Source organism: Phodopus roborovskii, unplaced genomic scaffold, assembly GCF_943737965.1.
Source record: "Phodopus roborovskii unplaced genomic scaffold, PHOROB, whole genome shotgun sequence".
Taxonomy (NCBI): Eukaryota; Metazoa; Chordata; class Mammalia; order Rodentia; family Cricetidae; genus Phodopus; species Phodopus roborovskii.
The window spans coordinates 22,805,034-22,821,078 of record NW_026126558.1 but is presented as its reverse complement, the minus strand read 5'-3'; the positions used below and the strand labels follow the sequence as shown (position 1 = coordinate 22,821,078).

Below are 16,045 nucleotides of genomic sequence, written 5' to 3'. Positions count from 1 at the left end.
AACAAGGGGAACACTCCTTAATTGCTGGTGGCAGTGCAAACTTTTACATTCCCTTTGGAAACGTAACAGTTTCTCAGAAAATTGGGACCAAGCTATCATACTCCTGGGCATGTACCCAAAGATACCCTGTCATGCATCAAAGACATCTGCTCAACTGTGTTCATAGCAAATTTATTCATCATAATAGCCAACAACTTAGATGCCCCTCAACTGAAGAATGGATAAAGATAATGTGGTACATTTACACAATGGAGTACTACTCAGTTGTATGAAAAAATGACATCATGAAATCTGCAGGCAAATGGGTGCAACTAGAAAACATTATCTAAGTGAGGTAACCCAGGGCCAGAAAGACAAACATGGTATGTAGTCCCTTATAAGTGATAACAGCTATAAAGGATACTCATGCTACAATCCACAGACCCAAGGAGGCTATGTAACAAGAAGGGCTCAAGGAGGGATGCATAGATCTCCCTGGGAAAAGGAAATAGAATAGATTTTGCAGGTGGACTGGGGACAGGAGGGATCAAGTGGGGGTGGAGGGAGGGAGTAATGGGACAGATTATTAGAATTGGGGGGGCCATTTTGGTAATGAGGTGGAAATCATGTGCAATGGAATCTACAAGGGTGACCCTAGCAAAGACTCCTAGTACTGGAGGACAGAGAGCCTGAACCAGGCAAGGCCCCCAGTGGAGGGACTGGGACACCGACCCAGCCTCAAACCCTTCGACCTGCCTGCAAGATGTGCTGGGGTAAAGGTGGCCCAGAACTTGTGGGAGTGGCCAACCAATGACTGGCCCAACTTGAGACCCACTCCATGAGAAGGTACCCATGCCTGACACTGCCTTGATGGCCAGGAATCAGAAGCTGGACAACCTAGAGTCCTAGGATAGAACCAAACACAGCTGGCAAAATAGAAGTCAATGAAATGATAAATGATTCCTAATGATATTCTGCTATACTCATAGAGTAATCACCACCAGGGAGACTTTGTCCGGAAACGGATAGGAGCAGATGCTGAGACCTATAGCCAAATGTTAGGTGGAACTGGGGGAAACCTAAGGAAGAGGCAGAGGAAATATTGTAGGAGCCAGAGGGGTCAAGGACACTGTGAAAATTTGGCTCACAGAGTCAACTAACCAGGGCTCATAGGGGCTCACAGAGACTGGACAACAATCAGGGAGCCTGTGTGGGTCTGAGCTCTGAATATATGTTATGGTTGTGTAGCTTGGTGTTCTTGTGAGACTGTACAGTGGGGTAGGGGCTGTCTCTTATTTGCCTGCTTTTGGGATCCCTTTTCTCCTACTGGGTTGCTTTGTCCAGCATTGATATGAGGGTATGTGCCCAGTCATACCGTAGCTTGTTAGGCTGTGTTTGGTTGATATTCCTGGGAGTCTGGGTGTTTTCTAAAGGCAAATGGAGGAGTGGATCTGGGGGAGAGGGGAGGTGGAGGGGAGGGACTGTGTAGAGAGGAGGGAGGGGAAACTGAGGTTGGGATGTAATGTATGAGAGAACAGTAAATAAATAAAAAAATTAAATAAGAGTGGCATTTGCACTTCTTAACCACCAAGGCATAATCTTGCCAGTTCCTAAACAGTAAAACTTTAAAAAAGAAAGGAAAGGAAGGAAAAAAGGTAGGTAGGACAGGTGTGCTGGTACACCTCTGATTTTAGACCATGGGAGGCCGAGGTTAGAGGATTGCCACAAGTTGGGGCCATGCCTGATCTACATGCAGTGTTGTAGCCCTGCTGAATTACATACTGAAATTGTCTCAAACAAGAACAACTAAAATCTATGTGTAAGCAGAATATCATTAAGCATCATTACACTGACCTTCACTGCCCCTTCCAGTCATGTTTGGTTCCATCCTAGGTCTCTGGGTCATCCAGCCTTTGGGTTCTGATGTTTCATGCAGTGCCAGGGGTGGGCTTATTCTCCTGGCATGGCTTTTAGGCTAGAATGGTCATTGGTTGGCCACTCTCTCAGTATCTAGGCCATAGTACATCCTATAGACAGGATAGGTTGAAGTTTATGTACCTAGGTTGGTTTTCCACTCCTTCTACTTGAAGTCTTGCTTGGTCACAGGAGATGGTCAGTTCAGGCTACTTATCCACTATTGCTAGAAGGCTTAGCTGGGGTCATCTTTGTAGATTCTGGGAGATTCCCTTGTGCCTGACGTAGGCACTCTGCATATATGTTACAGTTGTGTAGCTTGGTCCTCTTGTGGGAGTATAAGCTGTCTCTGACTCTTTTCCTGGCTTTTAGGACCTACTCATATGGAGTCACCTTGCCCAGCTTTAATACATGGAGAGGTGCTTAGTCTTACTGCAACTTGATATACCATGTTTTGTTGATACTCATGTGAGACCTATCCTTTCCTAAATGAAACAGAGGAGGAGGGTATTGGGGGCATGGGAACAGAGGTATGGTGTGAGGGACTAGGAGGAGAAGAGGGAGGGTAAACTGACCGGGATGTAAAATAAATAAATAAACCAACAAAACAAAAAGTAAGACTTTGGAGGTGTTGGTCATGGTGGTGCATGTTTTTAATTCTAGTACTTGGAGACAGAGGCAGGCAGATCTCTGAGTTCAAGGCCAGCTAGGTCTACATGGTGAATTCCAGGACAGACAGAGCCAGAACCATAGTGAGAGATTGTCTTAAAAAAAAATGGCAGGGGTATCATTTTACAGCTCAAAGGCAAAGCTAAATTGATGAAAATTAGGAGCTTTCTAAATGAACAGTTGCTCAAAGATGACCTGTCATTTGTTCTGAATTTTGAATAGTTGGTCTATGACTCAGTGTTAACCATTTCTTTTACTCATGGCTAGAGAAATACCGAGGTGTGACAGACAAGCCTAAGAGAAATATAGTCCCCAGTGAAGTTACATGTATACCAAAGATTTCTGTGCAGATGCCTGGTCTAGATTTACCTGAATAACAGCCTTCACAGGGGATAGAGGACAAGTTAGAGTTAATATAGAAGATTCGATCAGTCATTCTCAAGACAGTCAGACTTGTATCTAGTACAGAAAAAATAGGAATGTTTTCCTAAAGGATCCAAGTTTCTATAGTTACATTGCCATGGAAACTTAGAGCTGTGATGTCATCACTACCTGCTTCGGTCACATATGGAACCTTTTACTTAAGGGATAGTCTTCCAGGCCTCCATGCTTTAAGAAGAGCAGAGCAAAGACAGAGAGGAACCCTGGATAGGCTCTTCCAGGTGGCCTACTTGAGTAGCCACTCTCTGGGTAGCACCTCTGGGTAGTTACAGCCCAGTGGCCACTGGGGGATACAAGAAACACAAATTCTGAGATTGGTCAGAGTGAAGATTAACCTTAGATAGCAAAATTGTACTTCTGTGCCCATAAGCAACAGAAAGGCAGAAGTTTGAGTGGATTAGAGAGCCAGAGAGGATGGGTATGGTGGTGCACACCTTTGATACACTTAGGCAGAGGCAGGCTGATCTTTTGAGTTTGAGGCCAGCCAAGGCAACATACAGAGACCTAGTCTAAAAAGTCAAATCTGGACAGGTGCAAAAGACATACTAGTTAGCAAAACTAAAAGGCAGGGGCTGGAGAGATGGTTTGGCAGACAAGAGCACTGACTGTTCCTCTACAGGACCTAGTTTTAACTCCCAGCATCCACATGGTGACTGACAACAGTCTGTAACTCCAGTTCCAAGGCAATCCAATGCCTTCTGGCCTTCAAGTGCACTGCATGATTGTGGTTCTTAAACACACATGCAGGCAAAACATCCATAAACAGCAAATAAAAATACAACCCCCCAAAAAAAAAGAAACAGGCAGACAGGCTTCTATTGACTTTGTTCTGTTCAAATAATGCATTCATAGAACTTTTATTTTGTACAATTGAGGTCTCAAGAAAAGTTAAGGAGTGGGTTATGGGTATAGAGCTATATCCAGAGTGCTCATCTAGCCTGCATGAAACCCTTGGTTACATCCTCAGCAACACATAAACCAGAATGCAAACTCCTGTAGTTTCTGCTCTTGGAAGTGAGCACAGCAGGATAAGAAGTTTAAGGTCATCAAGGAAAGTTACCTCCAAGAAGCTGGAGAGATAGATAGCTCAGCAGTTAGGAGCACTGGATGCTTTTCTAGAGGTCTTGCATTCAATTCCCAGCAACCACATTCTGGCATGCAGACAGATGTACATACAGATAGAGCGTTCATAGACATAAAACAAATCTTTAAAGTTATTTAAAAAAGAATAGTTTTCTCTCAATAAGTAAAAGGATGAGGTAGGAAGATCAGTATGAATTCAAGGTTAATGATTATATAGCAAGATCCTTTCCAAACTACTAAAAATATGAGTCACATGTGCCACCACACTCAGCTCTAATCCCAGCATTTGTGAGGCAGAGGCAGGAAGGGCTCTCTGAGTTTCAGACCAGTGTGTTCTAAAGAGCAAGTTTCATGCCAACAGGCTACATAGTGAGTCCTTGTCTCAAAAAGTGAAAAATAACAAAACAAACAAAAAACTACAAATGAAAAAAACAAAACCCAAACACAGGCTCCCTCTACCCCTGCCAAATTCAAACAATAAAATTTACAGGCTTATCCAAGGTCACATAGATAATGTGCTTTTAGAAAACTTCCTTTTTACATTTACTTTTTGTTTGTCTGTCTGTGTGTGCCAATTTGCCACAGATCGGTGTTGAGGTCAGAGGATAACTTCAGGGAGTCACCTCCTTCCTCCATGTGGGTTGTTAGACTTGATACCAGGTTCAATAATCATTTGGTCATTTCACTGGCTCAGAATTGAGTGTTTTTTTTTTTTCAATAACACTATGGCTTCAAATTATTCATGCTTGGATTTCAGATTTATAGCTTACAGAATCATGATGACAAGCTTATCATATAAATGTTATAGGTCATTATATTTAAAGTTGTCACATACTGGGAGGATGTTAAAGGTGCTGCAAGGGAAAACAGTTCTTGTTAGTGATCTTACAAAGTAGGATTGGCAGAATATTTAGTAGAAATAGTTTTTAGTGGAAAACATACTAATGATGTAGTGACACAATACAAATGGACAACCCTTTCAATTTCCACTTCCCTTTTCTTTTTTTTTGGGGGGGGGCGTGTTTCAGGGTTTCTCTGTTTTTGCTTTGGAGGCTGTCCTGGAACTAGCTCCCTAGACCAGGCTGGACTCAAACTCACAGAAATCTGTCTCTGCCTCCTGAGTGCTGGGATTAAAGGCGTGAGCCACAAATGCCCGGCTCACTTCCTTTTTCAAAACAAACAATGGTGTTTGAGATGCAGCTTAGCTCATGGGTAAAATACTTCACCAATAAACCTGAGGTTCTGGGTTAAACTGTCAGTATGGCAAACAACCGTGTTAAGGAGAAACAACAAAAAACCCAAACAGGGCTTGGACAGATGGCTCCATAGGTAAGAGTGCATACTTGCAGAAGGCCAGAGTTTGGTTTTCAGAACCTTTATGGGAATATTCACAGTTGAACATTCTGTTCGGATGGTGGTTACTGTTAGGGAAATCCACACAAAACCATGATTAGCTAGGTGTAGCAGCACAAACCTGCAGTCCTAGCATTCATCAGCTAAGTTAAGATCATCAGTGACACATCCTTAGTTCTAGTGCTCAGGAAGCAGAGGCAGGCAGATCCCTGTGAGTTGGAGGCCAGCCTGGTCTATGTAGTAAGTTCCAGGACAGCCAGGCCTCCATAAAGAGACTCTTATTTTTTTGAAGACAGGGTTTCATTGTATAGTCCTGGCTGTCCTGGAACTTGCTCAGTAGATCAGGCTGGTCTCAAACTCAGAGATCCTTTTACATCTATCTGCCTTCTTAGTGCTGGGAGTAAAAGCATATGTCACCATAGCCCGGGCAAGACACCCTGTCTTAAAAAAAAAAAAAAACCATTGGACAAAAAAGTGAAGAGCAAAAAACAAGACAACAAACAAACAAACCAAAACAAACCCCCAAAATACTATAAAGCCAGTGGTGGCACATACCTTTAATCCCAGCACTCTATGACAGCTAGGGCTGTTTGTCATGTAAAGAAATCCTGTCTCAAAAAAAAAAAAAAAAAAAAAAAAAAAAAAAAGGGGGTGGGGATGGGGAGGAGAGCAGGGGAAGAAAAGGGTAATTGGAGACCAACTTGAGGTAATCACACACAGTGAGTTCAGTTGTGGGCTCCACAATGCCAATCTGTTTCAAAATACACAAATCATTCTTGTTAGAAATCATGACACGAGGGTCCGGGTTGGTGGCACACACCTTTAATCCCAGCACTCGGGAGGCAGAGACCAGCCTGGTCTACAGAGCTAGTTCCAGGACAGGCTCCAAAACAGTACAGAAAAACCTTGTCTGGAGAAAAAAAGAAAAAGAAAGAAAGAAATCATGGCACCAGGTCCATAGAGATAGCTAAGTGGATAAAGGGACTTGTCAAGCAAGTCTGGTGCTCTCAGATCCCTGGAAAAAACACAGAAAGGTGGAAAGAGAGAACTGATTACAAAGTTGTCTTCTGACCCCCCCCCCCAATTAGAAGAAAAATGAAATCATGATATTATATAAAGTCAAAATCCACTTTATTATTATTATTGTTTTAATATGTTATTCTCCAGTTCTGGCCAGTAGCTTTTCAAATCTCCAGACAGTTCATGTTTTCAGAGAGGCAAAGGGCAGTGTAGTGATCCAATGTCACCCACTGTTGCCCCAGGGAGATTCCTGTTCTAGCATCACATTCCAGCCAGCCAAAGATTAGGCTTGTTGAGGCAAAGGGTCTTTCACTGAAGATGCTAGTCCTGGAAGGCTTCTTCTCCTACGAGCTGCCAGCTCAATTTTCTGAACCAGGCTCACATCCCAGGGATGGGTCACAAAACTGATAATGGCCCCTGGTACTTCACTGCCCACACGACCCACCCTTCCTGCTCTATGGATGTAATCTTGCAGAGTAGGGGGAAAATCATAATTGACAACCAGTTCCACATGGATGCTATCTAGACCTCGTGAGGCTATGTCTGTGCAGACAAGTATGTCTTGGGAGCCTTTTTGGAAACTCTGGAAGATACCTGTTCTCATTGAGGCTGGCATTTGCCCTTGCAGCCTTAGATGTTGGATTTTATGGTCATCCAGAATATATCCCAGCCAGTTCACAGTGCTGGAGCTGTTGCAGAACACTAGGACAGTTCCCGGGGGTTTTGTCTTATTGGCCCTGTCACGCTGTTTGAGGATCTGAACCAGTTCTGTCACCTTCTCTGCTCCCTTTAGTCTCATAAATGTCTGTCTGATATGAGGCATAATGCAGTGGAGCTTGGGGCTGGTGATGGTGGTGAGATAGTCTGGGCTGGTGACTTTACTCAGCAGTTGGTTTACACCTTCTGGAAACGTGGCTCCAACCATCACTAACTGAGCTTTGGGATTAAAGGGGTCTTCTAACTCAGCTGGACTTTCTGCTATAGGGCTCTTTCCCAAGATGTAGTCCACAAGTTCCAGGAAGCTTTCATCCAGCAAAGTGTCTGCTTCATCCAACACTATGAAGGAAAGAAGCTGTAAGCTGATCAGTTGACTTTTCAGGGCCTTCCACAGAGCTCCTGGAGTGGCCACAAGCACATCTGCTGACGGTTGTCTACCCAGCTGCAGTTTGAGCTTGCCCATGCCGTGGCCTCCTCCAAGCTCTATCACCTGCAAGCCCAAGTACCTACCCAACGACTGGGCCACAGCCTGCACCTGTTCGGCTAATTCTCGGGAAGGTACCAGAACCAAGCCCCGGGGAGCTGAGGAACTGCGGGAATCCAGGTCTGGCCGGCTCAGGAGACGCTGAAACAGGGGCAGTAGGTAGCTGAGAGTCTTGCCACTACCGGTTTCGGCAGCACAAAGGATGTGGCGGCCGCGAAGCAGTGGGGGGATGGTTTTCGATTGCACTGAGGTTGGCCGAACGACTTCGGGCGAAGCCTCCTGAAGCGCGGAGAGCACTCGGGGTTCCAGACCCAAGTCCACGAAGCTGCCACTGGAGGAGAGGTTCGTCAGGGCGGGCGCCTCTTGCTGCACTCGCTCTATGGAAAAATGATCCTTACGCGATCGCCGATCCTTCCAGCCACGCGAAGCCAGTGGCGCGCACTCCCAGCGACCCAGCGTGAGGCGCGCGGGCTGGTTCAACTCCGGCCGCCGTGCCGAGACCAGCAGTGGACCAGGTCTCACCAGCACCGGCCGTGGGAAACTCCCACGACTGCGCTGCTGCTGCCGTCGCTGCAGAGCCCGCGGAATGAGCACCACTGGCAAGGGCTCGTCGGAACCGCGCCCCGCTATGTTCCGTCGCGGTTCCAGAAGCAACCGAATTGCTAGTGACACCAGCTGGGGTGGCCGCGCTAAAGCCATATTTCCCTTGATGCGGAGTGGCGCTTGCTAGTGACGTCAAGCACGCGACAGTGGTCTTGACTACGGTGGCTGGTGCGGCTCAGAGTGGCGTGTGGCGTGTGGCGCTGCAGCACGGTCCAGAAGGAGGGAGGATCCTCAGAGTTCAGTGGCTGCGAGGTCTGTAGGTTCCCATCGGGCATGGCGACATCCAGAGTGGGATCATCTTTGGGGAAGGGTGCTCGTAGATGGCAGGAGTGGGGGGGGTCAGCCATAGGAGGTGGCCGTGGGGTCCTGGCTGAAGTCGCCTGGAGTGAGGATGGCCTCTGTCAATTGGGTACTTAATTTATGAGATTCGTATTTGTGGTTTTCATTGCCCCAGTCTGGCGCCCCATAAAACTCCAAGGGTTTGGAGTGCAGCGATGTTTTTATAGATGTGTGCTCTGTTCAAAGCCTGGTTGATACAAGTGTATAAGAGTATGAATGACTCTCTGAATGTGAGTCTGGATTTAGGCACAACCCTGTTCTTTAGTTTAGACTCGAGTGCATGCTGGTGGCCTAATTTCTTCTCCGGAGTAGATGAGGCAAGCTTCACACTTCCAGCTTCTCATACTGGATTCTCCACTCTTTTTTTTTTTTTTTTTTTTTTTTTTGTTTATTTGTTTGATTTATTTTTGTTTTTTTGAGACAGGATTTCTCTGTGTAGTTTTGGGGCCTGTCCTGGAATTTGCTCTGTAGATCAGGCTGGTCTTGAACTCACAGACTCTTGCCTCTGCTGGGATTAAAGGCATGTGCCACCACTGCCCGGCAGGATTCGCCACTCTTGACGTCCAATGACTTCTCAGGTGGATTCTGAATTGCCTGAACAGAAGTAGTATGAAGGGTCTTGTTAACCATCCTGGAGTGATCAAGCTTATCTCACATAGCAGACTTGAATTTAGTGGTTCAGGTTATTTTATTTAAGCTTTTTTTTTTTTTTCTTTTTAAATTTTATACTTGAACACATCTGCCAAAAAAAAAAAAAAATGTTGCCAAATATTTTATGTAGTATGAAGTGCCTGGAGTGAGAGATAAGGTCAATGTTTGTGGGTTGATTACCTGAGAGGTTCCTAATATCTGGAGAAAGTGTTTTAATTTCATTAACTAGAGCTGGCCTTTCATATTTCTAGATGGACATCTGTGGATTTTTCCCACTGTAGAGTGAAAGTAGTCATAAAAAAATTGTGTCTGTACTAAACATAATTTTCCTTTCATGTTCTCCCCAACAGTACCGTGTAAAATTATTTACATCGTGTTTATATTATATTAGTCATTGTAAGTAATTTACAAATGATGGGAGATGGGTGGGATATAGCTTAGTGATACAATGCTTGCCTAGTATCCTTTATAAAGTCCTAAATTTGATTCTTTCTCAAAACCCCAAAAGTATATAGGTAGATATGTAGGAATTTTATAGCAGGGGCTTGAGCATCTTCAGATTTTATATTTTTGAGGTTCCTAGAACCAGTCCCTGATAGCTACATATTGATGATAGTACCATTTAAAAGGTCAAAATTTATCTGGGCATTTTATCCCAGCACTTTAGAGTCAGAGGCAGGCTGATCTCTGAGTTGGAGGCCAGCCTGGTCTAAATTCATGTTTAGGTCAACCTGGACTGTAATAGTGAGACCCTTAAAAAAAAAAGGAGGACATAGGTTTTAATGTCTTTTCTTTTCTTTTATGGTAGTGGAGGTGGAAACCAGGGCCTTGTGCATGCAAACTAAGCAAGTGCATGACTAGTAAGCTACAGTCCCAAGGCTTGATTGTCTCCCTCCCCACACCCCTCCTTTCTTTCTTTGTGTAGCCCTGGCTAGCTCAGAGCTCACTATGCTCAGCCCCAGCCCCTGGCTGTCTTTTTGTTCTCATCCTCTCATCTCTTTACCATAGCTCTAGAATGTGACTACTTCCCTGCCTGCTGAAAGCCCTTTCTTGACCCGTTCCCCCAGGGTTTTTTGTTTTTTTGTTTTTTTTTTTTTAAACACAACAGTCATTTTGATCCTGTGAAACATGAGTGAGCTGCTGCTACTTCCCCACTTATAACCCTTTTCACTAGGTCATCTTTTTGAAGAGCCAACAAAGTCTTGAGAATGTCCCACGAAAACCTACATGATCTGAGTGCTGCTTATTAGCTTACTGATGCTACTCTACATATCTGACTTTTGTTATTTTCTCTCCTGTTGTGTAGTCCATATTGTCCTCCTTACAACTCCTCCAACATACCAGAGAAGCTCCTGCCTTAGATGCTTTGCACTGCCCAGTGCCTTGTTGTGCATTGTACTAGATTCCTACTTGGCTAATCCAAATCTTTGTTTAAATCTTATCTTTTTTTTTTTTTTTAAACAGATACCAGCCCCACTATTTAAAACTGATTCTAATGCTTTGAGTCTTAATCTGCTTTTTAAAAAAATTCCTGTGTGTTACTACTAATTTCCCAGCACACTATATAATGGTTTATTTATTTATATACTTACTGGTTTATGCTTGTACTTACCTACTATACTGAGCACTCTGCTAGGCAGGAGTCCTGTTAGTCCTGCTTTGTTCTCTGAGACTTTGATAGCATGGAATGAATAGCGGTTAGATGAATGGCTGAGCATGAATCATGGATAAAGGTCAGAAGAATTGGAAGAAGCCTACCGTGGATGATAGAAGGGATTTAAAGTATTTTTTTTTTAATGTATATAAGTATTTTTGTCTGCATGTGTATTTTTGTGGTACATGTGTGCCGGTGCTTGGGAAGGTCATAAGAGGGTGTTAGAACCCCTGAAACTGGAGTTACAGAAGGCTGCACACTGCTATGGGTCCTGGGAATCAAATTCAAGTTCTCCACAAGAGCAGCAAGTGCTCCTAACCACAGAGATTTCTCTCCAATTCTACATTATCTTTTTAATTTAAAAATTATTTTTATTGCGTGAGTGTGGTGGGGCATGGGCATGCCCTGAGGTCAGAGGACGACTTTCAGGAGTCCGTTCTCTCCTTCCACTTTGGGTTCCAGGGATCAAACTCCAGGGTAGTCAGGCTTATACAGCAGGTGCCTTTACCCACCGAACCATTTCACCGGTTCACCACTGTATTTCTAACCTATTTTCCCTTTCTCCAGGCATAGCAGAGGAGGAATGATTGTGAATAGCCTCTCCCTGTGCTACCACAATAAACTCATCTTAGCCCCTATGGTTCGGGTGGGGACTCTACCAATGCGACTCCTAGCCCTGGATTATGGAGCAGACATTGTTTACTGTGAGGTAAGGTATTCCTGGTTTTCTGGGAATCTTAGAGGAAGGCGAACAGGTTTCATCCTTGGGTACGGCCATGTTTAGGAATGGGACCTCCACTGGTGGTCTCACTAAACTCAGGAGAGATCAACACACATGATGATGGTGATGAGTTCTGTTAGCCCTGAGGCCCTCAGCAATTGGGCAGCAGACAGCTGTGGGTCAGATGTGTGGATGGGCATCCTGTCACGTCACTGTCCAGGCCCCCATTCAGTACACCAGTGAACTAACTGACATTTGCAAGAAGAGAAGGAGAACCAGATCCAGGTTAAGGAAGTTGGATGAAGTTGGCATTGGTAGCTATAGGATTTTTTGGTGATAGGTGAGTAAATATACCCACTGGCTGCTCCAGAGATTACTAGGGCTTCTGACCCAAGTTCAGAAAGATCTGATAGGAAATGGATTTGTAAGAGTAAGCTGACACTGGATAGTGAGGGAGTGTTCTCAGTTGAGCACTTACTAGAATTATCAGAAGGGCTATCAGAACATGACTGTCCAGATGTATGGTAGAAGAGGCTTCACACCTCATATCAGCCAAAAGGCAGAGAAAATGAAGCAGGCATACATACCCCATAGACATCCTTCCTCCATCTGGGCCACGTGTCTGCAAGTTTCTATCAACTTCCCAATAATCTCATTAGAGTAGCTTATTGATGAAGCCAAAAGCCTCACTTCTGGAAATGTTGCATTAGGGACCAATCTTTTAACCAGTAAGTTTTTTTTTTTTTTCTTTTGAGATAGCATCTTATTATGTAGCTCAAGCTAGCCCCAAAGTCTATTCCATTGCCTCAGCTTCCCAAGTTCTGAGAGATAAGAGCTTCCAACTTAGATCTAGCTACATAAGACCCATTTCAAAACAAAGACAAAAACAAAAAACTCTAAGCAGTAAATTAAATAGCTGATCAACCAAATAAGTAAATGAACTTTGTGAAGAAAACCTGAAGGTATTTGATCAGAGAATGAAACAGCTGGGAACAGCTGTAAGTATATTAGTGAGCTCAGGGCTTGAGGAGTGAATAGCAAGCCAGAAAATAGAATGGGGTTTGCACCCACTCTGTGAGGTAATTAAGGTTAAGGGGTAGGGAGAGCACAGGCAGGTATATTTAGTGTAAGGTCTGAGAAGTAGGATGAAGGAAGTTTTTTTATAGATGATTTGAATGTTTATAAAATAAGATGGAAGGCATTTGGTATGAGGGAGGATTAGGGTGATAGACAAGATCAGGTCTTGGGGGATGGGTCAGGATTTTGTTTTTGATGCTGGAGATGGAATCTAGGGCTTTGCAGGTCTTAGGGAAGTATTCTACCATGAGTTACAGCCTGGTTTAAAGTTTTTTAACAAAGTGTGTGTATGTGTGGAGGAGCTAGAGTTGCATTTGAAGGTCAAAGAACAAATTTGGGAGTTGGTTCTCTAAGTCCCCTTTGGGTTTTGCAGATCAAACTTAGGTCATCAAATTTGTCCAGGCAAGGCTTTTACTTGCTGAGCTGCCTTACTGGCTCCAGGATTTTTTTTTTTTTTTTTTAAAGACAAAATCTTGCAGCTGAGTGATGGTAGGCAGAGGCAGGTGGATCTCTGTGAGTTGAGGGCCAACCTGGTTCTAGGACAGGCTTCAAAACTACACAGAGAAAACCCTGTCTCAAAAAAAACAAAACAAAACAAAACAAAACAAAACAAAAACAAAAAAAGAATCTTATCACCAGCTGTTGTATGACATTATTTCTGGAGAGATGTGAATGAATATATACTCATCCCAGATAGGGTACCAATGACAGAGCAAAGTACAGATACCACCAAAGTCCAACTTGGTGAACAAATTAAGTTTTTTGTTTGTTTGTTTGTTTTTGTTTTTTTGAAATTATAATTATCCAAATGAGTTTTATTGGAGTTACTTTAGTAGTATGGTTAAGGAATTACATACAGGAGCAGAAATGATTCACAGACAACTGTATTACCAAAGCTCACCCCAGCATGGGTGTTGGAAATATAGGATGCATTGCACAACTTTCAGGCAGCCAGACAGATTGGAGAATGTCTCTTTTGGGGGGAGGGGTTCCAGATAGGGTTTATGTGTGTAACAGCTCTGGCTGTTCTGGAACTTGCTGTGTAGACCAGGCTGGCCTCCAACTCACAGACATCCACCTGCCTCTGTCCCCGAGTGCTGAGTGCTGGAATTAAAGGTGTTCCCCACTACTGCCCAGCTTGGAGAATGTTTCTTATAGGAAGTTCAGTTGATTTGAGCCTCTTCGAGATAGCTCAGCCAGTCTCTGTCCTTCCAGGTGGTTTAGCTAATCTGAGAGTGACAGTGTTTTTTTGAAGTCCTTACTATTTATATATGCTTGGGGGTGGGAGGAGCCTGGTTTATCTAGTCAGCTTCAGGAACTTCCTGACGCCTTTGGGTGGTTTACTTCCTGACTCGAAGACCTGTCCCTTCTGGAAGGAATGTTTCACCTCCCCTAAAAACATCCTATGTCTTTGGGAGGATCCCTCCATCATGGAAGGTTAAAGGATGGAAGATTTCACCTCTCTTTAAAATATCTAGGGTTAGCGGGACATGGTGGCACATGCCTTTTATCCTAATACTCAGGAGGCAGAGACAGGTAGATCTCTGTGAGTTTGAGGCCAGCCTGTCCTATAGAGTGAGTTCCAGGATAGGCAGGGCTACACAGAGAAACACTGTCTCAAAAGAAAAAAAAAAGAATGTGTAGGGTGGTTAACCAGCTTTCCTCCAGGTTTTATCTTGGAGGAAATTGCTTCACAACACCAGCCTAAGCTTCTTGGTAAAGTGCACAGAAGGAAGAAGTAATGGAAGGAATTCAGCCAAGGGTCCCATGGCTATAGGCTTATAGGAAGACTAGGAAGCCACTCTTCTGTTGGAAATGAGGAATGGGGTAATGAGATGATCCATGTGGTATTGTTATTGACAACCATGCTGGTTAAGCCAACTATAGTTTCGAGTACTTCTATTAATGGCCAGACCAAGAGCAGGTTGGTGCCTCTGAAAAGTCTTTGATGCCCAAGATCAGGCATAAGGGTTTTTCAGCACAAGGATGTCTTGGTAGCCAGGAGCCAAGAAATACCAGAAAATTACACTCTGCAACAAACCTCACACATGAAATTTATCACGGAAAAACACAAAGTAGTTGCTGCTTCTGAATGGGAAGAGAGATAGCAGAGGGCTAGGCAAGGGGGAGGGCATTTATAAGGCCCTGGAGCAGGTGCAATGATAATGATGTTCTTTCCTTGTCTCCGATCCCTACATCAGAGGTATAGAGTTTTCATAGACAAAACTATGGTTATGGGAGGCAGTGCCTTAGTGAGGGATTTAGAGTGGCCTAGTAACATCTGCTGTCTTCTTTTCTTTCTTTCTTTTTTTTGGGGGAGGGGGTTTGTTTGTTTTTTTTCCCTATGACAGGTTTCTCTGTGTAGCCCTGGTTGTCCTGGAACTTACTCTGTAGACAACCAGCCAGGCTAGCCTCACAGAGATCCGCCAGCCTCCCGAGTGCTGGATCAAAGGTGTGTACCACCACCACCACCATAACCGCTGCTTGGCATCGTGTGCTTTCTTTATAAACACTTTCTTCCAGACACCGTATAAGTCTTGGCCATGGTCTCAGAAGCACTGCCAAGGCAGAGATGACTGTTGTGGGTGGTGGAGTCTGAGAAGGGACCAGGCAGACACAATACAGTTGGGATAGGATGGCATTACTAGTCATTTCGGAAGGAACTTGTGGGATCTTCCATCCTGTTCCTGTGGAGACGAGCGTGTAGTTTGACTGCCAGCTGGACATGCTTGCTCACAGTGGTTTTGAACAGAAAGCTGAGAACCCTGGCAGGGGTTATACCTGAGGTTGGGTATTGTTGTCCTGGTACTTGGAGGAGCATAGGACCAGGGGTTACCAAGACAATGGCAAAGTGAAGAGGGAGGAAGAAAGGGAGGAAGTGTTCACCCAAAAGATTTTTCTTTCTCTTTATTTTTTTCAAGTCAAAGTCTTATTGTAATTCAGGCTATCCCCAGATTATCTACATATCTAAGGCTAGCCTTGAAATCTAGATCTTCCTGACTCTATCTCTGGGATTACAGGTGTGTGCCATAATGGGCTGGTGGTTCTAAAATTTTTCAGTTTCCCTCCATTCCTTTCTTTCTTTCTTTCTTTCTTTTTTTGAGACAGGGTTTCTCTGTGACTTTGGAGGCTGTCCTGGAACTAGCTCTTGTAGACCAGGGTGGTCTGGAACTCATAGAGATCTGCCTGCTTCTGGGGATTAAATGTGTGTGCCACCACCGTCCGGCTTCTCTCCATTTCTTTAAGGGAATTTTTCATTTCCTCTTAAAGGCCTCAGTTATCTTCATAATTCTACGTCATCTGCATTGGGATGTTCAGGTCTTGCTGTTGTAGCACCACT

General features: G+C 44.2%; 2 protein-coding genes across 6 annotated transcripts in view; one reads left to right on the top strand and one right to left on the bottom strand.

The window, feature by feature from the left end:
- Positions 1–6,576: 6,576 nt before the first annotated feature.
- Positions 6,577–8,369, bottom strand: Ddx28 (DEAD-box helicase 28). Its single transcript, XM_051201503.1, has one exon. The coding sequence runs from the start codon at positions 8,357–8,359 to the stop codon at positions 6,743–6,745; it is 1,617 nt and encodes a 538-aa protein (XP_051057460.1). The 5' UTR covers positions 8,360–8,369; the 3' UTR covers positions 6,577–6,742.
- Positions 8,370–8,429: 60 nt separating this feature from the next.
- The window catches only part of Dus2 (dihydrouridine synthase 2), a 43,821-nt gene continuing 36,205 nt past the window's right edge, over positions 8,430–16,045 (top strand). For 3 of the 5 annotated variants that reach the window (XM_051201396.1, XM_051201395.1, XM_051201393.1), the window contains exons 1-2: positions 8,439–8,515; positions 11,475–11,616. In XM_051201396.1, coding sequence (XP_051057353.1) covers positions 11,491–11,616 — 126 coding nt within the window. In that variant the 5' untranslated portion in view covers positions 8,439–8,515; positions 11,475–11,490. Of the gene's footprint in view, positions 8,516–11,474; positions 11,617–16,045 lie in introns of those variants that run through there. The other 2 variants (XM_051201397.1, XM_051201398.1) reach the window with 2 other exon arrangements.